The sequence below is a fragment of the Diospyros lotus genome, chromosome 7, assembly GCF_014633365.1.
Source record: "Diospyros lotus cultivar Yz01 chromosome 7, ASM1463336v1, whole genome shotgun sequence".
NCBI classification, from domain to species: domain Eukaryota; kingdom Viridiplantae; phylum Streptophyta; class Magnoliopsida; order Ericales; family Ebenaceae; genus Diospyros; species Diospyros lotus.
This window is the reverse complement of record NC_068344.1, coordinates 37,400,683-37,426,137: the sequence shown is the minus strand read 5'-3', so window position 1 is coordinate 37,426,137 and position 25,455 is coordinate 37,400,683. Positions and strand designations below refer to the sequence as shown.

The 25,455-nt window shown below is 34.2% G+C and overlaps 2 protein-coding genes across 10 annotated transcripts; both read left to right on the top strand.

The window, feature by feature from the left end:
* Positions 1 to 175: 175 nt before the first annotated feature.
* On the top strand, positions 176 to 19,392 carry LOC127806375 (actin-related protein 4). Of its 9 annotated transcripts, none has more exons than XM_052343609.1 (21): positions 176 to 274; positions 564 to 738; positions 828 to 919; positions 2,388 to 2,537; positions 2,633 to 2,706; positions 4,880 to 4,960; positions 7,282 to 7,342; positions 7,500 to 7,549; positions 8,588 to 8,642; positions 10,681 to 10,758; positions 10,844 to 10,897; positions 11,893 to 11,946; positions 12,017 to 12,077; positions 13,996 to 14,047; positions 14,404 to 14,470; positions 15,433 to 15,495; positions 15,595 to 15,657; positions 16,454 to 16,516; positions 18,521 to 18,585; positions 18,985 to 19,053; positions 19,137 to 19,392. In XM_052343609.1, exons 2-21 carry the CDS (start codon positions 726 to 728, stop codon positions 19,180 to 19,182), a joined length of 1,311 nt encoding a protein of 436 aa, XP_052199569.1. In that variant the 5' UTR covers positions 176 to 274; positions 564 to 725; the 3' UTR covers positions 19,183 to 19,392. The 9 variants fall into 9 exon arrangements, 5 of the variants coding, with proteins under 5 accessions (XP_052199569.1, XP_052199571.1, XP_052199573.1 ...); XM_052343611.1 differs by having other exon boundaries at positions 211 to 361; XM_052343608.1 differs by having other exon boundaries at positions 213 to 380.
* Positions 19,393 to 20,641: 1,249 nt separating this feature from the next.
* LOC127807010 (uncharacterized) lies at positions 20,642 to 24,010 on the top strand. The gene is made up of 2 exons (XM_052344672.1): positions 20,642 to 20,874; positions 23,672 to 24,010. Exons 1-2 carry the CDS (start codon positions 20,707 to 20,709, stop codon positions 23,717 to 23,719), a joined length of 216 nt encoding a protein of 71 aa, XP_052200632.1. The 5' UTR covers positions 20,642 to 20,706; the 3' UTR covers positions 23,720 to 24,010.
* The last annotated feature ends 1,445 nt before the right edge of the window (positions 24,011 to 25,455 follow it).

Below are 25,455 nucleotides of genomic sequence, written 5' to 3'. Positions count from 1 at the left end.
AATAACTTAAAATTCAATAATTTTCTTATTAATTTTATCCTATCCTCAAAATGTTAAACCCGGCGGGCGAAATGAGCACTTTGTTAGGAGGCTTGTTGGAGCGACGGACCCAAATCCAATTCCATGGCCCAAACCCAAACCCAAACCCAAAGAAGCGAACTCAATTGAAGTTTAAGTTCACACTTGCTCGTCGGGCATTCGCGGCAAAATCATCTAGGGCTTCTGCTTTGGTGAATCGGTGCTTCAATTCTCGGATTCTCTCGTCTGCTAAACAGTCTCTCTCTCTCTTTCTCTCTCTCTCAGCTTTTCGGTTTACTCTTTCCTCTACCTCCACTCCACTCCCCTCCTTTCTCAGCTGAAGGTCGAAGAAGATGGTTTTGGTTGAGTGTTGTTTTTACTTTTTTGGGCTAATAGTTTTCCTTTTCATTTTGGTTGATTTTTTTGGTTTTTGATTTCTGAAGCAGAGGGGAAGAGAATGAAGCGTAGAGCTTCCTTTTTGGGCTAATTCTTTTCTCATGCTATCAGTTCAACTAATGACTTTTTCGGGTTTGTCCAACATGCAGATTTCACGACAATAGGACCAACATTGTCCAAATTCTAACCCAGCATCGGTTGCAACCCAAATCCGAATACCTCGGGTAACAAAGCCCGACAGAGTTCAAAGACGAAGAAGGTGGAATTGGGGAGCTATTCAGTCTCAATTTCAGCAATCAAAGCTTGTAATCATGTATGGAGGAGGTGAGTATCACGCATTTCCTGCAATTGGTTTTGCTTTATTGTATTTCGGTTCGTGGAACATTGATGTTATTTTATGCTCTTGTTGACAGATGAAGTATCGGCCATAGTCGTAGACTTAGGTTCGCACACCTGTAAGGGTGGTTATGCTGGTGAAGACGCCCCCAAAGCTGTGTTTCCTTCTGTAAGCATGATTTTCCTGGATTCCTTAGTTCCTTTTTTTGGAGGAAGCAAGACTTTTTCCTATGATGTTTTACTGACTTGAGATTAAACATCAATTGTGTGCGCATTCACAGTAAGTAGTTGTGAAAATGTTTAGTTGCGTTGAGTTGAATATGCTTGTAAGCAAACAATTCGAAAAGGCAGTTTTAAATTAGGAAAGGTTTGAACGGCTTTGAGTTCCTTAAACTTTTTGGCTTACATTTTAGTCACGGTATGCACACTTTAGTCTCATTTAACCATTAGAGGGACAAGGTTCTTGTCAATGCGCTTTGAGGTTGACATATTATATGACAAACAAAGAAAGGGTAAAATGTTCTGTAAGATTGTATTGGTTTGGGAAACTAATGGCTAGATGGTAACATACTAGTTGTTTCTTGATAGGCACGCCATGTTATATACAGCTTCCAGGTGGAAATTCAAGGGTCATTTTATGGCATAGGTGCATGAAGTTCACATTTTGCAAAATATAGTCTTTTATTGCTTGGTGCTGAAGAAATCTGCTTTAGATTGTCAAATATTCATATGCTATGGCATCTAAAACAGTACAAGCTGTTATAATTTTTTGAGTACCTCTCTTGGTGAATTATTTGGCACTTGGCAGTTGGATGCCTTAACCATGAAATTGTATGTTGTCCAACTTTGCCCATTGTTGGAGAAGTTACAGAGTTTCTAATTGGAGGAGAAATTGATTGGTTAGCTCTTTTTTTTTTTTTTTTTTAAATGCTGAACACCATTATGAATATAGTTTTGTTAATTAATTTTGTTTTTGGTGTGCTGGAGGTGTAGAATCCATGCAGTCGAACCTACTTGTCAGTTATAGCTTGTGACTGTTGTTGTCGGTACCACCTTATACATGGGTGGAACTGCCATAGTCCTTGTTCTTTGAATGTTTATCCTGCTTGAATGAAGGAAAATACATATCCAATTTTCAATACTTGGTCTCATTTGGATGAAGGGGCGGAGGATATTTTTTTGTCCTTTTATACATTTAGGCTTGTGATGGTGGTTTGGATCTGATCCTGCATATGTCATCGGTGAAAAATTATTGTGGCATGCACTTCCTTAAAATTGGCTGCCTTCTGCCTGCAATTTTTCTTTCAAAAGCCCTCATTACTGTGTCCAGGTCATAAATCCACTGAAAGAAGTCTTCTTGGAGTCAGTTTATCCAGGCATAGTGGTTATCTAATAATCACTACTTTGGTTTATCTAATAATCATTGCCTGCAATTTTTTTGGCCAAGACACTATATGTGCTTAATGATACCTTGTACTTGATTCTCTTTTCTTAGAGGTGTGGTCTAGGAATCATCTTTTGGTTTCTAGCAATTCTACATCTTTTCTTTTTGAACGGAGACCAATATTTTTCATTTCTCTTCACTTTTCCTTAGATTTTATTATTACTCTTTGCTGAGCATAATGTCTGTTTTTAAGGTGGTTGGATCGATTGATCAAATGGATGTTGATGACTCTGATAATCCTGAAAAGAACTCAGCCTCTGTTACAGAGACTAAGAATGTCAAGGGAAAACGCAAGCTATATGTTGGATCGCAGGCATTAGGATTCCGTCGGGATCATATGGAGGTGAGTTTGTTTATTATGTTAATTGGGGCATTTCAGGCAAATTTTTCATTAATGCGCCTTTATGGTTGTGATTATAATCTATGCTATTTGATCAGGTGTTATCACCAATAAAGGATGGAGTAGTTGTTGACTGGGATATAGTTGACAGCATCTGGGACCATACCTTTAGGTAAGTAGTAAAATATAATTTTTCTGGCATATTTAAGGCTTATCTTGTTATTTTTCAAATTTTTTATGCTTTAGTGGTAATTTGGAGCGCACCATCTCCAACCTGCCTAAATACTTACTATGGTGCATAGTTTAAAATTTCCAGAACCAAGAGTTTTCAACTTCTTTCTCTGTCTTAACCTATCTGGTAAACTTATTGTACTTGTCTTTGGTGTACATTGGGAGCCTCTCTTGGGCGTATACTGGGAACCTCTTGTATTATAGCAATGTAGTTTATTTCTATCACCATCTATAAACCATGGACGCTCCCTAGGTGCTGCCGTACTGGTATTGTTGGTGTGTCAAACACTCCAACATGCTGACACACCTCTGATACATGTCAAACACGCCCACATGGCATGCCCAACACTTTCTTATATTTTTTAAAAGGATATGGGAGGGGACATGTGTGTCCCCTATGTGGACACTTCAAAGATTTAAAATAAGGGTTTGTCTTTTGACTCTTCAGTTTTCCAACTTGGCTATTGCATGATTCTTTTGTTTTTCCGTTTTGATTGCATGATTGTTTAGTTTTCATACCCTTCACGCTTCTATTCTCTAGCTCATTAAACATTGACTAGATTGTGAGGGGAGAAGACGACTGGACTGTGAGTTGATTGCTGTTAGATTAGAGTTATTCATTTAAAGTTTTGGCTTATGAGTTTTAAATGCATATTTATGAGTTTGGAATATAGTTTTGATTTATGAGTTTGGAATATAGTTTTGATTCTTTATTAGGCCCATTAAAAGAATAATCCCAACCATGCCGTGTTTTACTTTTTTGAAAAATGTCATGTCCCGTGTGCTGTATCCATGCTTCATAGGTCACCATCTATGTCTTCATTTGCTTTGCTTTGATTCAGAAGGGACTTGAACAGTTTGAGTTTATGAAGCAATTATTCTAGATTGGCTTTTACTTTTCTCCATGACCTAACATAATGTTAAGATCCAAGGTTGCAAATCTACCCTGATGAAATTATGGATCTAATGAGAGATGACTGACATGAGCAATAGAAAGCAACACAATCAACAAGAATAAGACTCATTTGACTCAAATAATTGATTAAATAAGCCAGTTTCATCTTGTTGTTTGCCAAATTCTTCCTAAGCTGTTAATGCTATTTTCCAAAGTCATTGATTTTGCAATTCCAGTTGTGCAATGTTATCCACAACTCCCATTGGAATCCAAAATCTCTCTTGAGATAGAGTTTAGCTGATGGATGCTACAAAAAAGTGGAAGAGATATTGGCAATAAGGTGCATTCTTAGAGTTTAGGATGATGCTCTACTAATAATGGTGTCCATCTGAAAGAATGCAAATCCTTCAATGAATTTTATTCTGTTGTTGTCATTCTTAAAATCCATATCTTCAGGTGAGAATACTTTGGGCAACTAAATTGTTAGCTGCAAAGCTTGTGAAGAAATGGAGTCAGTCTAGAATCTCTAGGATATAGTCAAAAGAATGCGGAAATGGGAGATCTTGTTTAAAGAGAAGAAATGTCATTTCTGTATGTTGTTTTTGCTGCAGTGTCATTTTTTTTTCTTATTTTACCATATATTTTCCTTGCTTATTCTGACAGCACAGTGGGATGAAGGCTTGGTATATTGTTGTTGCTATGACTGCTAATACATGCTATTGCTTGCAATAGCTGGGGGCATGTTAGTCTAGTAAACTCTACTCCCGTTCATAAATCCAATTAACCAATACCAGATGGTCAATAATGCTTAACCCAAACCTGTTTTTCAGGATGAGTTAATGATTGTCTGTTGCACTGATGTGTTATAGCACTTGCATTCCTCCACTTTCTGTTCTGCTATTTAGCAAATTATTCTTCTTTTTTATGACATTGCCAATTATTTGGTCCTTTGTTCTGTTAACTCTCAAGCTTTAACCTCCGTCTTATCACGGTGTCGTTTGTTTTCTGGTTATAAAATTTTAGAGATATCTCTGTACACAATAGAACAGGTATCACATGATTCCAGAAAGTTCAATCTCCCTTGAATTGACTAAAGAACTCTTTTTATTATATTCTTTTTCCTTTCTTTTGCTCGTATTTGTTAACTGTCTTTTTATTTTTTTGTCTTTGAAGTATTTTTGTAAATTTATACTTATTTGGCTGCTTTTGTCAATTTTAGGGATTGCCTACTGATTGATCCAAAAGAACATCCAATGCTACTTGCTGAACCATCTTCCAACAGTCAACAACAAAGAGAGAAGTGAGCTGGCTGTTCCAACCCTTCCATTAATTTGATTTTATATATGATTGATCCCCATCTTTTTTTAGATGAAATTTGATTGTGATGATACAACTGTTAATGCATAAAATATAAATAATAAAATGATCCAAATGATCCAAATGATCCAATTAGGTATCCAATTTGATACTGCTTCATATCCACCACAGTTGTTGCACTTGCAGCTTATCTTAGTCGGTGAACTTTATATTTGACCAAAACCATTGTTAAGAGAACCAGATTGGATTGGTTGATTCAACTGGTTTTTCAGAACCATTGGCTGGTCCTACTTCATATTACTTGAATCACATTTCCTGCATCTTGTCTTCAATAGGTGGTCCTTGAACCTTATTATGTACAATGTTGTTTCTTATTTTGCCTTTTCTTGAATGGTTGCTCATTCCCAATGACATTTTTATTTCAGTTACACTCATGTTTTGCACAGTCATCTTTTACCTCTCTTATTACAAATTTCTCCAATTTCATTCTTTTTTCTCCCAGGTGTTCTTCCCATAACCAAATCATCACATATTATTCTAAATGGTAGCCACTCTTTTACAGATAATCTTATTTTTATTTTTCTCTTTTCTCATATGGTTGCATATCCACCGTTATTTCATTTGAGTTATGCTCACCTTCTTCACTTCTTGGTGTTTTAACCTAAAATTTGTACTATACAATAGAACTAATTTTATATTCAATAGAACTTTTCTTTTAGATATAAAGGAATTTTACAATCACACAAAATGCTAGAAGCACTTCTCTATTACTATTATTGTCTTAATTCTATGAATAAGATATTCAATAATCTCTGTCTTTTAAATAATTCATCTATAATATCTGAAATGATCTTTTTTGGTGTGACTTGGTTTTTAAGTCTCACCATAACATCATCCGCACTTTGTTTTTTTTATTAAACTTGCATTGCATACATATTCGACTTTTGACTTGCTTAAGTTGAAGCCTTTGGATTCTAAGGTGGCCCTTTATACCTTTAGTTTAGTATTGAGACTTTTTTTTATTCATCTTCCAAGACCATGCATCAGTAAATAACATACACCATGACACCTTTTTTTTGGATGTGCTTAGTGAGTCCATCCATCACTAGCAAAGAGATAAAAAAGGTTGAATGCAGACCCTTATACAATCCAGCTGTAGTTGGAAATGTTTTAGTATTTCTTCCACATGCCATCATGTACATTTCTGTTCTGTTATACATCTCTTTAATAACCTGTATACGAGGAACTTTGTCTCCCTTCTATTTTAAGACCCTTTATAGGACTTATTTGGGGATTTTGTCTTAGGATTTTGCTAAATTTGTAAATAGCATAAGTAAAATGTTTTTGTTTATCTTTAGACCTTTCTATCAGGTATTTAGCAAACATATATCTTGTTTTATTGATCTTTCAGTCATGGAACACCTTGGTTTCTATTTATAAGTTTTCCTCGATCCCCCTTTCTGAAAGTTTCGTAGATGAGTATTTTATCTTTGAGAGTTTCTATATCATCAAAGATCTAGATCACCTATCTAATATTTTTTCCTCTAATTTTGACGCGATGTCAAATTATTGTTAATTTTCTGTATGTGCAAGTGCAACAAACGTGTAGAGTCCAATAATCATCTTTTGATTCATTATTTGTTGCCAAGAGAATTGTGGCTGTTGGCACTTTGTTCAGACTGAGTAGGTGTTTCCTAGTAGTGCTAAAGAGTACCTTTATTCATTAGAGGATGTAGAGGTGAGTACGGGCTTGGCTTTTGGCTTTTGATCTCCTTAGGTTTCATGTAGTTGATTTGGGAGAACAAAATCAAAGATCTTAGGAAGTTTAGGATTGCCCACTTTATGTTGTCAGCCTTTGGGTGGTGGTGACCCCATCTAAAGTCTTTTGGATTTTGGCCATGAGTTACAATCATGTAGGTTCTTAAGTTATTGTCCTGCCCCAATATCCTTTTCTACAATTTGATCCCCTTCAAGCCTTTTCTCAATAACGGCATATATTGTTGAGGACAAAGAAAAGAAAATCAGTTTATTCAAATTTCAAGGATATAAACTATGAAGTTTCAACTTATAGTTAGTTTGAACAAATCCTTTTCTTTTTTATTTTTCATTATCTAACGTCAAATCAACTTCAGTGTTTCTTGTCTTGTAGAGATCTTAGTTTTTTTTTTTCCTGCCTTAGGGGGAATTTAATTATTGTTCTTGAAATTAAATTTAATTGTCTTATTCAAGGTGGCCTGATTTACATATTATAGCTTGAAGCATATGCTTTGTATTCAGCAATTAAACTTGCTACATTTCTGACAGGACAGCAGAGCTTATGTTCGAAAAATACAAAGTTCCTGCACTATTTTTGGCCAAGAATGCTGTACGATCCTCATTCCATCCTCAAGTCTAAATTTAGGAAATCAATTTTTGAAGCGAATGAGGGAGTTGTCATTCATTATCTACTTTCTTCTCTACATTTTGTGAGATCAATAGAGTCTTCAATGTGGTACAAATAACCTAATTATTGGGAACTCCAGGTTCTCACATCTTTTGCCTCAGGACGAGCTACCTCTTTAGTTGTTGATAGGTAGGAGTTTCTATAGCACTTATCAATTATGAATCACTGGATTTTTTTTTTTTTTTTTTGTTCCACTTCATATTGGACACCACATGCAGCCATGTTACTTTTCTGTTATTCATGTGAGTTTTTATGTCATACAGATATAATGTCATTGCATGCTTTATTCTGAAATTTATTAACAAAATAGCTATTGATAAAAACTCTTAAGTTGCCTATAAGTTCTGATCAATTGATCATCACTTACGCACTTCTTGATTTAAGTGTATTTGAATTAAGAGTGCTGGCATGAGAAATTGATGTGGCATTGTAGCTTGTTAATGGCCCTATATGTCGCATGATGTATTGAAAAATTAATATTTAAATGCATATCCTGAAAATTAGTTCTGTAAGGAAATATAAGGATAAAGAAATTCAGATCGAGATAAAATAGTGTATAAAAATGACTCTTGGCTCACTGCTCTTTTGGGAAAATATTTTACTGCATGTTACTTACACAAGAATTTTACATATATTTAAGATTTTTTTTTTGTGATGAATAGAAAATGATATTTCAAAAGAGAATTCAATGTGATGTTTTCTTAATGTTACAGGACATGAATCTTTGTTAACTATATAAAATTCTTTCTTTTTAAAAGGCCCTTTCTCAGTCTCTCTTGAGCTGCAGAATATTATTGTTAGAGTTATGATCTTTATCATAGATTTATAATCTAATTATCCCTGATTATCTAATCATTCAACACCTTACTTACTAGAGAGGGTGTGCTTGCTGTGGGATCTTGGTTGTTGAGCAAAGTCTTTGGGCCTTCTCAATTCTTTAGCTATCATGTCCTGAGCAGTGAGCAACAATAACAAACAGTGCCTTAAGCTAAGTTGAATGAACCAAAATCAATTTATTGCTGAAACAAACTTTCCAGAATTGATACCCTTCAAACTGCCAATTCTAAATCTGTTACAGCATTTATGAGATTTGTTGGGTACCTTTGACTTTCTAATTCCACGATCATTTCTATAACTGACAGTAATTTGTGTTCTTTACTATGTCAGTGGTGGAGGCTCAACAATCGTTGCTCCTGTACATGATGGTTATGTTCTTCAAAAGGTATTCCTCTTGACCGAAGAAGTGCTTTCAACTGTTTAACTCAGATGATGTTTGTGTAGTTTTTTGTTTTCTCTATATGTACATATGAGTCATACTAAGTAAGAAGCTAGATCCATCTATTACTGGGACTAGTGCAAAGGTGTTGGGAAAAGGAATGCATGATAAAGTGATTATTGTAGGGGGCTACGTGTGCGTAGAACTTTTAATAAAATTGGAGTTTTTCCTTGACATTGTATGAAAAATGCAAACGGAGAAAGCTTTAATATTGAGTAGAGAGATCTCTACTGAAATGTAGAAAGGTTTGTAGGCTAACAAAACCATTCAATATATTATAGTATCTAATAAAATGCATGATGTCACGGATCGAGTCTTATTACAGCGATTTTGTTTTTCTCTTAGTGGCTGTGACTCCTTTATATAATTTCTTTGTATTTCCTTTACTATTATAGTTTCTGTAATTTCTTTTCTTTTACTGCTGTATTTGGGAATTTTTCTATTAGAGAATTAGTAAGAGAGAGAGAAAGCACATGCTGGGTGAGAATAGGACAAAAGAGACGGTTGCAACCATTTGGGAAGTGATCTGCTGTGGCAGCATCACCCTAAGACCCTGTAAATACTAAATACTCCCTGAGGCCTCGGGAGATCATTATCGAATATCAAGAAGAATATCTATTTCTCTCTTTTCTCTTCCCTCTGTTCTACTTCTCCCTATTCTTTTTCCTACTTTCCTACCGTGGACTATTGCTTCACATCGAACCAGGAAATCCGCCATTGTCTCTTCTTGGCAGTGACACATGATAAATGGAAGTAAAATGACAGGCTATCTATACATTAATGAGACATTCAATGTTAGACTGATTATAGGATTATTGAATTATGGCTCATACTTTGAATTTAGATCTGTTTATTACAGGGACTAGTGTGAAGGTGTTGGGTAAAGAGGAAGATCTCCATATGGTTTCATGGACTGGAATGCTTGTGATTGTATCCCTGGACATTAATATGACAAGATTTAGTAAGTAGAGGCCGCACAAGTAGGACACGTATTTTCTTTCACCTGGGGGGCATGGTATGGTTGCCACTATTCAGGAAAAATCACCGGGATGGAGAGTTGGGACTTAATGACTGCATTGTTTGGATCAGTTGAGAATCATTCCGTCACCAGGCACGAGGAAGATAGCTGGATATGGCACCCATCACTGCTATGATGTACTTAGAATTGGGAAATGGGATAGCAACTTTCTTTCAATGGATGGCTGCTTTGCTTGACTAAGTGCAATACTTGAAGCCTGTGAGGTGTAGACAAACATGTTTAGCCACCAATATAAAATGAATTTTAAGATGTGGTGAAATTAGGAGACATGGGGTTGGGAATGGATGAATTTTAAGATGATGAGGGGTGGCTTCTTTTTTAAGATAATGAGGAAATATTGATTAAGATGGTTTGGGAATATCTATGGTGCTAGTGTTCTTCTCTAACTTGAATACTCTTTTGCATACCTACAAGAAAATCAGAGAAATATATAAGGTATAAATCACATAGATTTCTTTTCCTTTTTCTTTCTCCTTTTGTGTCTGGTTGAGGGAGGAAAGTCCCTTTTCCATCCACTACTTTTTACTTTCTTTGTATAATTTTTCAGTTGCAATAGTGAGCGGGGGTGAGGCTGGGTCTGCTTGTTTTTTCTGGTTCCCCTCCCCCCTCTTGGGCTGTCTTTCTTCTTCTTCTTCTTTTTTATTTTTCCTGTGGACTATATTGCTTATTACAAAAGAAAAAACTGGTGATGAAAACCTGAAGCAGTGGCCATAATGTGCAAATTGAACATTTGAACTGGGTCAAACATGGAAGTGAAAAGAATTTGAACCAGGAGCTAAGGTGACAATAAGAAATTCAGAAGAATGTGGTGAAGTAGCTAGTCAGGTTGAGTAGTGTTTCTACAGGCATTATTGAGGGTGTTCAATTATGCTTAATCACTAATAGGCTGATTGCAATTTGATCTCAGTTTGCTATTCCTGATATATTGTTTTTTTCTGCCAATAGGCTGTGCTGTTCTCGCCAATTGGTGGAGAACTCCTTACTGATTGCTTGATGAAAAGTTTGGAGAGCAAAGGCCTCACTGTGAGTCATTTGACTCACTTCTTTAAAACTTTGAGGAGGTTAACATTTGCATACTTTTACTAACATAAATTGTACTTTGTTCCAGATAAAGCCCAGATATGCTTTTAAAAGAAAGGAGATTCGACCTGGAGAGTTTCAGGTATTCGTGGATTTCCATCTTTACATTAACCACCTTACTATGTAGAATGTTAATGGATTTGGATACTGAACATAAAAGCTTGTATCTGGTGTAAATATGGCATGTATCCTAATTAATCATTGTTGAGTGTAAGGCCTATCAGTGACCTATTTTATTACTGTATATTTCCATTTTAGATGGTTAATTCTTTTTCATTCCATTATCAAGAATTATGCTTTCCACACCAGTCATTGTGTGGATGCACATGTTTCTATGTGTGTTTTTCCCCTTACTTTGTATTAGTATAATTGCGCCTGTATACCTGATCAAGGAGTGTTATTATTTATTTTTAAACCACTTACCGTGGGAACTTTGAACCAGCTATACTGTGTAATACCTTCTATAGAAGTGTCAGGAAGAGTAATTCTCTTAAACTGGTGCTGTCTTTTTTCTGTTGATGCTTGTGTCATTTGTAAGTTTTGTTGTATGGCTCAGAATGTTGGGCAATCAAATACTAGTATGAGCAAAAGATGAGCATAGTGGAGATGAGAAGGCTAAGATGGATGTGCGGCCATACAAGAAAAGATAAAATTAGAAATGAGATTATTCGAAATAAGATAGGAGTAGTGCCAATTGAGGAGAAGATGAGAGAGACTAGACTAAGATGGTTTGGTCATATGAGAAGAAGACCAAAAGACACTCCTGTGAGGAGAGTTGATGGAATGGAACAATTAGTCAAAAAAAGATGTAGGCAGACCCAAGAAGACTTTGGGAGGGACATTAAAGTTTGATATGAAGTGTATGGCTCTAAATGAAGATATGACAAAAGACATAAATACATGGAAGTCTAGAATTCATGTAGCCGACGCCGACCCCACATAGTGGGATAAAGGTTGGATATGTTGTTGTTGTTGTTGTTGCTTGTGTCATTTGTAGCGCTGCTGTTTTTGTTTAGTTGGTGGGCAATTTTCTCACGACTTTTTGGAATTTATTATTATTATTATTTTGGTTTTCAGACAGTGGATCTTGATTTTCCAAATACAACAGAAAGTTACAAACTGTTCTCACAGGTGTGTGATTTACCACAATTTTCCTCTTTTTCTGTCACTTTCTGCTCTTACGTTCTCTTTTCTGTAACAGAGGGTAATCGCCAGTGATATTAAGGAATCTGTGTGTAGAGCACCAGACACTCCTTATGATGGTTTGCTTTCTACTGCTACTTCTATCTGTTATGTGGTTAACTTCTTTGGAATTTGGTACCATTTTCCATTTGTTTGAGTTTGCTTTCCTTGTTTCCTTTTTATTGTTTGCTTTGATGATGAACTATTTCTAGAAAAGCAACTATATGCAAAAGAGGAAATTTGTACTCAAATTGTGAGTGGAACAAATGACTAATTAGTTGCATTTAAATTAGTGAAATTAACACCTTACTCAACTAATTTGCTGACATGATGTTAATTTCAACCACATTGTTTATTGACGTATAAGCCTTCTGCAAGCTTTTGGTCAGGCCAGGTTATGTTTACAATATTGCACTTGCCAAGAAACTCATCTTACATATTTTTTATGTTCAAAAACATATGCACTGATGATGCACTTATGTATTGTAGAATCTCTCTCTCTCTCTCTCTCTCTCTAATGAGTTGTTGATCGAAAAATATTATTGGTTCATGCCTTAAAAGTTCTTTTTTCCTTTCTTATTTATTCATTTATTTTTTCTCTGCAACAAGCAACCAAAAGGTTTCTTGGAGGAAAAACCATAATTTCACTGGTTGGTTTCTAAGTGAATACTCTAGCCACTAGTTGAGTTTCATTGAGCTAGCTATAAAAAATAATAAGTTAGCTAGTTGGCAGGGTAGTAATATATTGATGTATTGATATATTAGCATTTGTTTTGCATATGTTAAAATGATAAACTACCTATAAAAATGTTCATGCTTCAAATTTGGTGCTCTTTTAGGGGAAGTTTGGATGGCATTAGACTGATGGTTGTTTTTAAGTTGTGTTGAAATAAGATTTGCTGTTGTACTATTAACAATGAGGAATACTTAACTGAGAAAAGGCCTCATGGTTGCAAAGTAAATGCTGAAATCAAGCAGACAACCTTGTATGGATTCTCATGAGGGCATGTGCCACTATTCTATACCATGAAATGCATACTCCATGGACAGTTGTGTGCCAGACGGCCAGACATAAAAAATTTGTCTTAAATGTTATAATTTTTTTATTTAGAGTCACCATATGTGATGGGGTCACAAGGTGGACCATGGACATGCTATAGAGTACAAACTTTGCTTCTGAAGGAATCTATGTTAATTGGAATTTTTGAAAGTGAATTTTCTCTTTCAGACTGGCCCTGATAAAACTTGTCTTCTATTGGAATTTCATTTGATTTATTAGGCCAGCTCCTTACAAAGAACTCCAATATTTCGGAGTACGAAGTTAGCTTGGCTTGGGGAGGGGGATACAAATTGGGGTTTGTAGTGAGAACAGTATATATATTCAACAGCATACTACAGTCAAAGAATGTGTGTCAACCATTTCAACGTCAAGCCAAACAGTCAACCCTAACAATAGGAAGGTGGCCTCAGAATATTTTAAAATTTATTTGCATACACACACTACCTCAAGTATACTCTGTTGGAGAACTTCTGCCCTAGCTCTTCTATTTTCAATAATAATACATATCCTTCATCTTTTGAGCATTTTGAACTATGAAACACAGTGAACCATTTGCAATGTCCTTGTAATTTGCATGATCTGTGTGTGTCGATGAATTTTGCACTTTTCTTAGAAAAAGTCCTTGTGTGCTCCATCTCTGTTGTGGGAGGAATTTTGAGCCTTCATTCAATGTAAGGGAGATGAAAAGAGCAATGTTGTCTGAAAGCAGCATACAGACTAATCTTCCAGCTCTATGAAATTTGATTGTGCAACTTCTTATCAATATTGACATTGTTAATGTGCTTTAGGTCTTATTGAATTTTATTATGATCTGCCTTATTAATATTTCGTTTTATTTTCTTTTTGTGCTTAATGCATACTTGGTATGGATTTCTTTTTTGTTCTCATAGTTGAAGATTTTATCAGAAATGCTTTTTATCCTGTCCTTTTCCTTTCAGAGAGTGCCTATGCAAATATTCCTATGACACCATATGAGCTTCCTGATGGGCAGTAAGTCTCATGCTATTTTTTTTTTGGAAATTTTCTTATAGAATGTTCTACCGTGTGCTCTATTTCCCTTTTATTTTCAAACAAGGTAGTAGTACCCTAAATCCTTTAACCTTATGGGCTGTATTTTAAACCCCTGCCCTCCATCGGTTTGGGTCTCTGAGTGCACGACCTATACCATTGGATTGATGCCTTTTATGTATTGGCTAGACTGAGCTTACATTATTTTCTGATATTTGCTTCACATTGTTCCCAATTTGTTCCTGCTGCTGATATGGTTATCAAGTTTACACTTAGTCAATTGCTTATTTCCAAATTCCAATGCATTCCACTTTATTTTTATTGGTTTGCATAACCAGGACTATAGAAATTGGAGCTGACAGATTCAAGATTCCTGATGTTTTGTTCAATCCATCTTTGGTTCAGGTTAGTTACTCAAAATGATGCCTTTTTGAATGCTCTTTCCAAAGTATAAAATTTGTTTTTGTATGTTTTGAGTTAGTAACTGGATAGAATAGAATTACGGCAATATTTTAGAGGTCAAGACACTTAAGATATTCATTTGAGGGGGTACGGGGAAGGGGGGGAGTGAAAAAGAAAGTTAGAGAGGCTGGGTGCTGCCCAGTTGTTTGCCTTAATTAATTGTAGCTCTTTCGTATGGCACATAAAGAGCACTTAAATGGGTTTAACATGCCCTGCAACTCAGTTGTGTTCTCAATGGAATTTATAGAACTTACTTTGGGCTAAATCCATGTACAATCAGTTTTCAAGGAATAAAAAACTCAAAATAACTTATTACAACTGCAGAAAATATATTTAATTTCTTTGTTTTGTATGTTGAATAACATTTATGTTATTATTATGAAATGAATGGAACTTTCATATGGAATTAGTTGTATTTGTTTGTTATCACGTGGGCTGCATGCTATCTTCATTAGATTAGTAGCACCTTTTCAATATTTTGGTTATCATGTTCCTAAGTACTTCTAATAAAAAATATAAAAAAAGATTCTCTTGCATATATTTGATGTCTATGTTGTTAGATTTTGCAAATCCCTGTATCTGTGTCTCTTCCAATATTCATATTGTTGCTTCTTAAGAGATCTTTTGGGGAAAAAATTTTCCAAAGTTTTTTTTTATTTGTTTTTAAATGAGATTAAGAATAAGGTCCAATATATGTCAATTGATACCAATGCTCATGAGTGAAAGGTGCAAAGGATTAGCTGGAGAATGAATTATCCATTCTAAGAGAGAATATAAGAGATTGCTTATTCTAGTTATTGTTGCAATAAAAGAGAAGGTACTACCAACCAAATGATTACAATTTCACTAATAATAAGGTACTCCTTCCATTTAATTTGTTACTTTTCACTTGTCCTTGATTTCAGACTATTCCAGGTATGGAAAGTTCTGCAGAGATTGCTGCTTCAGTTCGTGGTCTGCCACAAATGGTATGTCCTTTGTTGTTGAAATATACATGTTCATTCTCATTGACATGAGGTTATATATTATCTTTTCCATTTTCCTTTCAATCATTTATGACTTTGCAGGTTCTAGAGAGCATTAATAGGTGTGATGTGGATATTCGAAGAGAACTGTTCAGTAGTATTTTGGTAAAGATATTTTACATAAGTTTCTTTTTTTGTTCTAATATCTGTAAGTGTCTTTTTGTTTTATTTTTTCTTCTAATATTTTCTTAAATGAAAAATATTTTACAAAAATTATGTGACACACCATGAGTGAAAATGCCAAATGGTTTCATATGTGATATCTGACAAATATTTATCCCTAATCATTGGAGTAAATTAATATATGGAAGGACTGTTCTTGTCTGTGCATGTTTAATACCATCTTAAAAATGTATTTTCCAAACAAACTGATCCTTGTTAAGCTCATGATTCATTATATCTTATGTTTTTTGGAAGTTCTAAAATTATTGCTTATACCTGAACCATAAGTTGCCCGAATTAATTAGGGAAAAAGAATTGCACGTTGCTTCAATTTTTAAAAAGGATTTTGTCGTCTGGTTTCTGTGGCCATCACCCTAAGAACCCAAAAACAGGGAACATGTTTAAAAGAACCCTGAACATATGGGAAACAAGGAGATTATGTAAATGAAAGCAGAAAGAAAATCAAGATGTAAATGTACCCATTGGAAAAGCAATCACATCAATATCCTAACTTCCCTCCTATTAATTTTAGCCTGATAATGTGTGTGACGTGTTAGGATTGGGTACAGGTAGATGTACCTTTAGATGTTCCATCAACAAATTGGCATGTGGAATTCATCATCATGGACTTATATGCCCTTTTTGAAATCTGTTTTCTATCCATGTTCTGGCTATCTTGTTGTGAATTGTCGGATCATGTTAATTCATAGTATCATGCTTTTTTGTCTCTCTGGTTCAGCTTTCTGGTGGCACAGCATCAATGCAGCAGTTGAAAGAACGCCTTGAGAAAGACTTACTGGAGGTGCGGATTCCCACTTAACCATGCATTGCTACCTCACCTAATTGAAATATATGATTCCTTGTACTATTTGCGCTTTTAAGTTCATTACTGGATGGTTGTACTTTTCAGTATGTTAAATAACTTTTACTTTTTTCCCTGCGACTTGTCATATGAGCAGCTCAGGTGACTTAACTGTCTTTCTGTCTCTTGATTTGCAAGTGTTGGATTGTGGGTGACATTACTATTCTTGTAAATTTTGTGGTTAACAAAATTGTTCATTGTGATCCTTAAATCAAAGAGGATGCTGAATGAATGGAGGAGCATTCTAGTGCCTGTTTATGAGGATAAAGGATATGTTCAAAGTTGTGGAAATTACAGAGGAATCAATCTAATGAGAGACATTATAGAACTTTTGGAGAGAGTGATTAGGCTAAAATTAAGAAGAGAAACCAAGGTCTCTGAGAACCAGTATGTTTCATGCCAGGTAACCAGCAATAAAAGCTATATACTTGTTAAGGGACCTGGTGGAACACTCGAGTGGATAATTGTAAACTGAATATATAAAATGTAAGTTTAATAAAAATAAAATAGTAGATCATGCTATGGTGAGACTTGAAGATTTAAGTCATCCCAAGAAAAGAATTGTTCAGATATCTTGGATCAATCATCCAGAAAACTGGAGAGATTGATAAGAATTTTTCCATAGAAATTAAGGCAGAATAGTTGAAATGGAATGCATGGCATTTATTTTATGATGGTAAAAATATGTTAAAAAAATTTAAAAAATTAATTGGATTGTTATAAGACCAGCTTTGTGATATGTCACAATGTTGCATAGTAAATCAGCAAGATGTGCAAAATGTGAGTGTAACGGAGATATGGATGTTATGATGGATTTGTGGCCATACAAGAAGAATAGAATCACAAACAAGGTTGTTTGTAATAAGGTCAGATTGGCCTCTGTTGAATATAAGATGCTTGGGACACAAGTAATATCGATTGACCACATGGGAAGATCAATGTAGGCTTTTGTGAGTATAGTGGATGGAATGAAAAGAAGTCATTAGCAAAAGAGGCAAAGAAAGACCAAGAAAAAATTGATTGGAATTATGATATGAACTGTAAGGGCCTTACAGAAGTTATGACCATGGGAAAAGATGATCAAGAGTTAAATTCATGTAAAAATGATTGTTATGCTGTTTAGATCAACCTTTTGGTCGCAACCTTGCTGTTAACAACGGCAAGGCTGTTAACACAAGCTCACAGGTAAGCTTGCTCCTTACTATGCAAGTTATATGCAGCTGCGAGAATATTATATAAAAGTTATGAGCCAGTTTTTGGTGTCTGAATTTGAACCAAATGTACCAGAATTGGGTCAGTCTAGTCTGTGCGTTTATTAACATCTGGATCAGTCTAATCTGTGTGTGTTTATTAACATCTTGAATGTGTATGTGCCAAACTGACTGGTCCTTGTTAAGTTTGTCATTCATTTTCTCTGATATTTCCCAGTAGTTCTAAAAGTTTATTGCATATATTTCAACCAGATGTCATTAATTAGAGAAAAAGAGTTGCGTGTTAATTCAATTTTAAGATTTTTCATTTCTAGCCTTCAGCTTTGGTAGAAAATTACTATTTCTTGTTGGATGAAGCTTAGTTACTGTTGAATTGTTAACTACCATCTCATTTAAAAACTTAAACTGTTAGATAAAAGGGTTAAATTTATCTTTTCTGTTATCATTTCTACTCTCAACAATAGGAATGGTAATGTAAAGGTTGATCAACAGTTAGATGCTCCTTTGTAATTATTCTTATTTGCCCTTGGTAGCAACATTAAAGTTGCCCATTCATGACTGCAAGTTGATGGGTTTGAGTTGGGAAAACAGCAGACTGCATACTAAAACAACTCTCTCTTGACTCTCACAAAGCGAGGAGCCTTTTGCAATGCGTCTTTTTTTTTTTTTGTTTTTTGAGTTTTTAAGCTAATGGACTTGGAACTTCATTTTGTTTCTTTTATTCAATTTCCAGGAGTCTCCTCAAGCAGCTAGAGTTAAAGTATTGGCAAGCGGAAATGCAACAGAAAGGAGATTCAGGTTTGAATATATGTTGATAAAATGCCTTCTTTCTCAATTACATGGTACAAGTGTGTCAACATGCAATAAGTCAGCACCCTTGCGGCATTTACGTTGACCTTGGTTCTTATTATTACAACTCTTTATATGGAGCTTAAATTTGAGAAATGCAGTTTCACAGCAGTCACCGATCTTGTATGTATGTCTTGTCTACTGCTGCTGAATTTGTCCTTTGCTTGTTGCCTCTCTTGGAATGGAGACCTCAGGGCTCATTTATCATTGCATGTCATGGTAGCATTTGAAATCTGTACATAATTAAGAACCGATGCTAGTTTTCAGCTTTAATGAAAGCCTTCCAACATATGCCACTGCAGTTTCCTCTTCCTCATACATGATCTTGTAATTTCTGCATGTATGCAGTGTCTGGATAGGAGGGAGTATATTAGCATCTCTTGGTTCATTTCAGCAGATGTGGTTTTCGAAGTCAGAGTAAGTTGTTTCAGCTGCTTCCTCGTTTTCTTCAGCTTTGCAATTCACCATTTTCCCATCTTTTCTTTGTGCAAATGTGACAGGTATGAAGAGCATGGAGCATCTTATATTCAAAGGAAATGCCCTTAAATTGCCGTCTGTTTTTCCCATTAGGAATCTTTCCGAGGCCCCATAATGGCTTTAGTTATTGTTCATTGAACTGCCATCAAGTTGTAACCTTTGCCTGATTCAAGTTTCAAATGATGTTGTCATGAACTTAAAATTATCCCAGCATGTGTGCTTGGTAGAGCATATACCCTAATCTTATACAGTTCTATTGATTTACTAATTGGCCTTGCATCTAGAGGCTGGCTTGGTGGATATTGTTTACCATTTCCAAGACTGAATGTTCACATTAACAACAAAGTCCATTAGTGATTGTAAAGAAGGTACATCATGGTCGATGGCTAAATGAACTTAAAAAATGAAAAGAAAATTGATAATGTAGAGTCATAGAGAATCAAATTTTGGTAGCATTCCAATTAGAAGATCATATAATATATGACTATTTAATAAAAAAAACTATTATTTTAAAAACATCTAAAGCACTACAAGCTCCAAATTATGTTTCAACGTAACATTGAGTCTTTCAGATTAGCACAAAACTAAGGGCTGAACCAATACTTACTTTTATTTGTAAAAAAAAAAAAAATTAGTGATTCAATTAGCAAATTTTTTTTTTATAAATAAGAATTTCATTGTAAATAACAAAAAAATATATATATATATTTACTATTGCATATTCTGATTCTCATAATAAAAGACTAAATTAGAAGTTTTAAATAAACTAACAAACATATATAATCCTCTTGATATGAACAAAAATATATCTACACATATTAAAGGGAGATTTTCATTAATATCACCTTCTGAATCTATCTAAATTTTCTAAGAATTATGTTAGTTTTGGTCATTTAAGATTAATAATTGTACTAATAACTCTATAATATTTATCAAAATAATTATTTAAATGTAACAATTAGCAATTTTTAAGGGGGAAAAGAAAACAAAGGATCAACAAATCAACTAACAATTTTTTTTTAAAAAGGATGAAGAATAATGAAATAAGAAAAAAATTTAAAAAAAAAACAAAAGAGGCCATCATATAGTTGAACTCACCAATTTGTTCATAGCTATAGATTTTTTTTATAGGTGCATGAGATAAGAGGAGAGAGACAAAAGATTGCAAGAAGATAACTATGGGAGAACTAATATGTTTGATTATAAATGTTATTTTTATCGGAAGATTTCTTAGAGAAAAAGGGAGAAGTTAAGTTTATGTAATAATATATGATGAATATTTTTTATTTGGATTTGTCATGATGATAATTAATAATAAAAATGTAACGGTTATAAGGATAATTTAGAATTAAATTAAATGCAAAGTTGAATATTACGACTGATAAAATTAAAAAATAATTATAAAATTGAAAACACCAAAAAAAATATTTGTTTATGTAATTAAACCTTTTTAAAATGTATTAATTTGGAAAAAAAAAAAAGTCCTCAAAATAGCCCCCCTTAGTGAACTTACTTTGGACGGACGCCTTGTGGAGCTGTAAACCCTAGAGAGAGAGAGAGAGAGAGAGAGAGAGAGAGAGAGAGTCGAAGAAGATGGGGGGAGGAATGGAAGCCCACAAGAACAAGTTCATAGAGGACTGGGGCTCGGCGAGGGAGACCTTGGAGCAAAACTTCCGGTGGACTCGGCGCAACTTCGCTCTCGTTGGTATCTTCGGCATCGCCCTCCCCCTCCTCGTCTACAAGGGCATCGTCCGCGAATTCGTATTTCTCTCTCCTACTGTACATCTGATATTTCATTCTGTCGTTCCACTTCATGCTTCATAGGTTTCCGATTGCAATTTCCAGAATTTTTTCCTTTTTCCCTGTCTATTTTATGCGCGTTCACTTCTGGTTTGGTTCTTTTTTCTTAATGTGCTGGATTCGCGACCATGCTTGCATCAATTTGTTTGTTTTCCTAGTTGTGGATCCACTATAAATTGCTCTTGAAATGACCCTTGCTAAAACTGATCTCAACCACAAAGCTAGAAATTTCTACAAGTTGTATGCTTTCATCAATTGAGAAATTAGTTTTTCTTGTTCGCACTGATTTTATTTCCATTGAGAGTTTCAATGTGGGTTTACTATGTATTCAACCCTGTGCTCGTTTGTACTGGGTATCCTTGCTAGGTGACTTTAGTCTGACTACCTAGTCTAGTGTTTGGAGGGTGTGAGAATGGAATAATTTCATTCATATCTTACACATTACAGTACAGCCCTAGTCATAGGGTTGAGGAATTACAACATAGGAAAGATTACAATAGTTAAAACTAGGAAAAAATTGCCTATACAAAGTTTAGGAAAGTATCCTAAACTAGAATTAAGAAAGTATTCTAAACTGATTTTTGCACTTTCTAAAAGTAAAAACCAAAGATTAGATCAACCCCAAATCCTAGAACAGATAATTAGTTAACCTTCCTTATCCTTTCCTTTGTGTATCCTACGGGAATCAATAGAGGGCATATCATGACAAAAATAGAAAATTTCAAATGAAAGCTCTTCTTCAAGGGGTGGCACTTAGTGGTTGCAGTTTAGTTTTTGGCTTTTTAGGTAAATTTTAAAATGAAGATGAGCTCTAGCACAATGGTAAGGTTGTTCCTGTCTTATTGTGACTTGAAAAGGTCATAGGTTCAACTCAAGAAATAATTTTTTGATTGTTGTGTTTTTAAAACAAAATATATAAAGGGCATTTTGAGAAATCAACGGATTCAAACACCAAATTAGGTGACTGCTTAAATAATAGAATAGATTAGACAATCATGATGGAAACAAAAAAGAAAAAAAAAAGTTACCTCAAAGGTGTGCATAACTCTACATTAAGATGCTAGTCTGCATTAAAGCTTTCTACAAGATTAAGTTTTTAGTAATGCAAAGGATGGTGCCTGCATTTAAAATTTCAAATATAACTAATGCCCCTAAGTTCTAGTGCCATTTATTTGAACCAGCTACTTCAGCATAACTAAATTATAAAACAGGAGATTTGAATCACAATAAGAGTAAGTTAAAGTGTTATATTGGATGCTATGGATATTCCTTGTGTGTTTAGATGGCGGATGCTTTTGGTGCAAGATTTTCTGTATATGCCCTAACTTTTTTGCACAAACCATGCTGATCCTAATTATGAATAATGAAATATTTCATCCTGTTGTCGCCAGAAAGTGCCATCCTAAGAGTTTGCATTGATGGAAAGTAGACTATGGTAGTTAACCTTTTCTACAAACACCCTTCAGCTAACATGGAAATTGATAGGTTGCCTTTATCCTCACTGTAACACATTTACATCGTACTTCACTTGGAAGTCCCTTGTTTTGTATTTTAAGATGCCTGACAAAATGCTTGGTTTTGCTCTTAGGAAGTTAGGTTAACCCCAGCTACACTTGTTTAGTTGACCTGGTCTGTTGATCACTCATTTTCTTTTCTCGTGCTTGCTTAGTCTTGCATTGATTTATATTCCAGTACAGCTTCTTCATTGGCCATATAGAAGTTTTGCCACCAGAAAACAAATTTGATGGACATTTTGTGGTCTTGTGAGTATCTATTTGATTGCTCTGGTTCTAGCGTATTTTGCATCACATCTTCTATTGCATGAATGCTGTGATGATTTCTCATTCCAGGTGGTTGTAATTAACAAAACATACTCTGATTTGTATTCTTTGGTGTAAAATTTTCCATCATGACTTGGTTTTCCAAGTTTTCTTGAGTTTAACTGCAACTTTATGATAGTTTGATCATCCAAGGAAACCAAAACCTTCAATGTACTTGTTTTATATTATATTTATATACTTGTACAACATACGATCATTTTTAAATGCATGGGATTAGTTATATTTATTTGATTTTTTAATTTTTAGTATCTTTATCTGCTAACAACTCTAAGGTTCCCACAAGGTAAAATACAAATAATAATAATAATAATAATAATAATAACAAATACGAGGATTTGTCTCCCCTCCCCCCACCAAAAAAAGAAGAAAGGGCCATGAAACTGCAGTACTTGCTATAATATTTTCCCTCTTCAAGCAATCTTTTTGTTTGTTTTATGATCAAGGCATACAAAATCTTAACTGGGCTTCTCCTGGATTTGGACTTTGTGACCATTGTGTTCATATATCAAAATGTTAGCTCCATGAGTTTTCTCTTTTGCATGCTTTAAATGCATATATACATTCATAATACAGTAGCATAAACATTTCATTCTTTTTTCTTTTTTTTTAAATTCAATACATTTATGCTTGAAATAGCATGGTTATTCCTTTGTGACTAGAAAGTCTTTGGTTTTGATTGTGGAAACATTCTCTTTGCCATGCCAGAGGGGGTGTTCGCAAATACAACCGTCCTTTACCTTTACAAAGTGGGGAGCCTCATACACTGGGGATGACGCGCCCGAGTGTATGAGGTGGGCATCCCCAGCGTATGCCTTACATTGGTCTTCTATTCTTTCATAAACTTAACGAAACTCTTGACATGTTTACTTATTCATTTTTTATATCGAATCTTGACATGGTGTTACTCATTGCGACAGCACATGCAAGATGAGGATGCAGGGCGGCCATACAGGAAGTTCCTCTGAGCATGCTGCAACTATTTCCATCAATAATGGCAAGAAATGAGCCTAGGGTTCCATCAGGACCATAGAATGCAACTCTTTCACATGAACTCTTGTTTTTTGCTTGGGAAACTCTGTTGCATGTTTGTTATCTTCTACTTCTTGTAATTACCTTTAAGAAGTTGACATTGCATGATTCTAATAATTTTTGACGCCTTGGATGGTTACAATGACATTCTTCTGGTCAAAAATTGCTTGTGCTTTTGTGTTAATGGAGAACCATGGTTATGACAATGACATGTATCTCTTCAAATTTGATGTGGTCTTGTTATTACTATCATTCTATGGAACTAACCTCTTGAGGGAATTGTTGGCAGTTTTTGGCCAACTTGTGGTAAATGCCCTTGTGTTTGTGTGGATATATTATTGTTCAAATAACTTGTGTCAGGTTGTCGGCTTATGTATTTTAGGATTTTTTAGGATCACCGGCTAGTCATGTTAAATGGGTTGGGGACGATCAAGGTTGGGCCTATCTCGTTCGTGGGATAAGTCTAGTCTGAACGGTTCGGTTTTATTATTTTTTAAAATTAATTTTCAATAATTGTATTTATTTATTTAATGAATAAGACAAAAATATTTTTAAAACTACAAATTCCACTTTTTTAAAAAAAAAAAATGAGAACTTAGAAGTTAATTAAAATTAAGAGTTTGAAAATTTAAATTTTATTTTTTAATATTTTTCTTGTATAAGTGAGAATTTTATTAAACACAGCTAAAAAGTGTATAGTTTTAAGTTAAAAGCAATTTTTAAGTTTTAATTAAATATCACACTAGAATATTTAAATAATTAATAAAAATATATAAATATAAAAAAATTACAATCCTTCTAGCATCAAAAGAAATGTATCATTGTCATGGGAGATTTTCATCAGCATAACTTTTTAGAAAACTATCAGATAAAACAACTTCTATAAGGACATGTTTGGCTTTGGTTATTCAAGATTTAACAGTTGTGTTGTTAATAACCTCAAGATACTTATAAAAATAATACATATACTCATAGTTGAAGTTATTTTTACGTGAGTATTGACATTTTTTATGTCAACCTCTAGTTATCAAGCAGTTTGAACTAGTTGATCAAGGGCGAATCCATGCATGAGCTGCCTTGGGTTTCGCTCACAATTAAGAATAATTTTTTAATATTTAAATTAAAAAATAATTTTTAATATAAAAAATAATAAATTTTACTAATAATTCAGTCAAAAAAAATTTCATCCCACTCCAAAATTTATGATGTGTAATTTTATATCTCAAAAAACAATTTTAACCTTCCCCTACATAGATTTCTGGATCCGCCCTTGCAGTTGATAGACAATAAATACAAGAACAAACCATCAATTTATGAAATCAACCAATATAAAATCAATAGAATAAAGAAGCTCGTCGTTCATAAAGTGTCTCAAAGCTCAGCTTTGTAAAATACAAGGGACGAAATAGTAGTTAATATTGTCCATTGAATCTAATGTACCAAGTGGGACACAAATCATTATTGCTCCGCTTTTTAATACTTTTTACTCTCTAGTTTAGTTTATTTAATTATACTTTTAAGATTACATTCAACTTTATAAATATTTAAACGTTACGAAAAGTTTTTTTATTTAATAAATATATATTTAATATTTATTTAAGGTGATTATAAGTTTTTGTGTTGATATATGTAAATTTGTATGAGATATACAAAATTATATATTACAAATTTA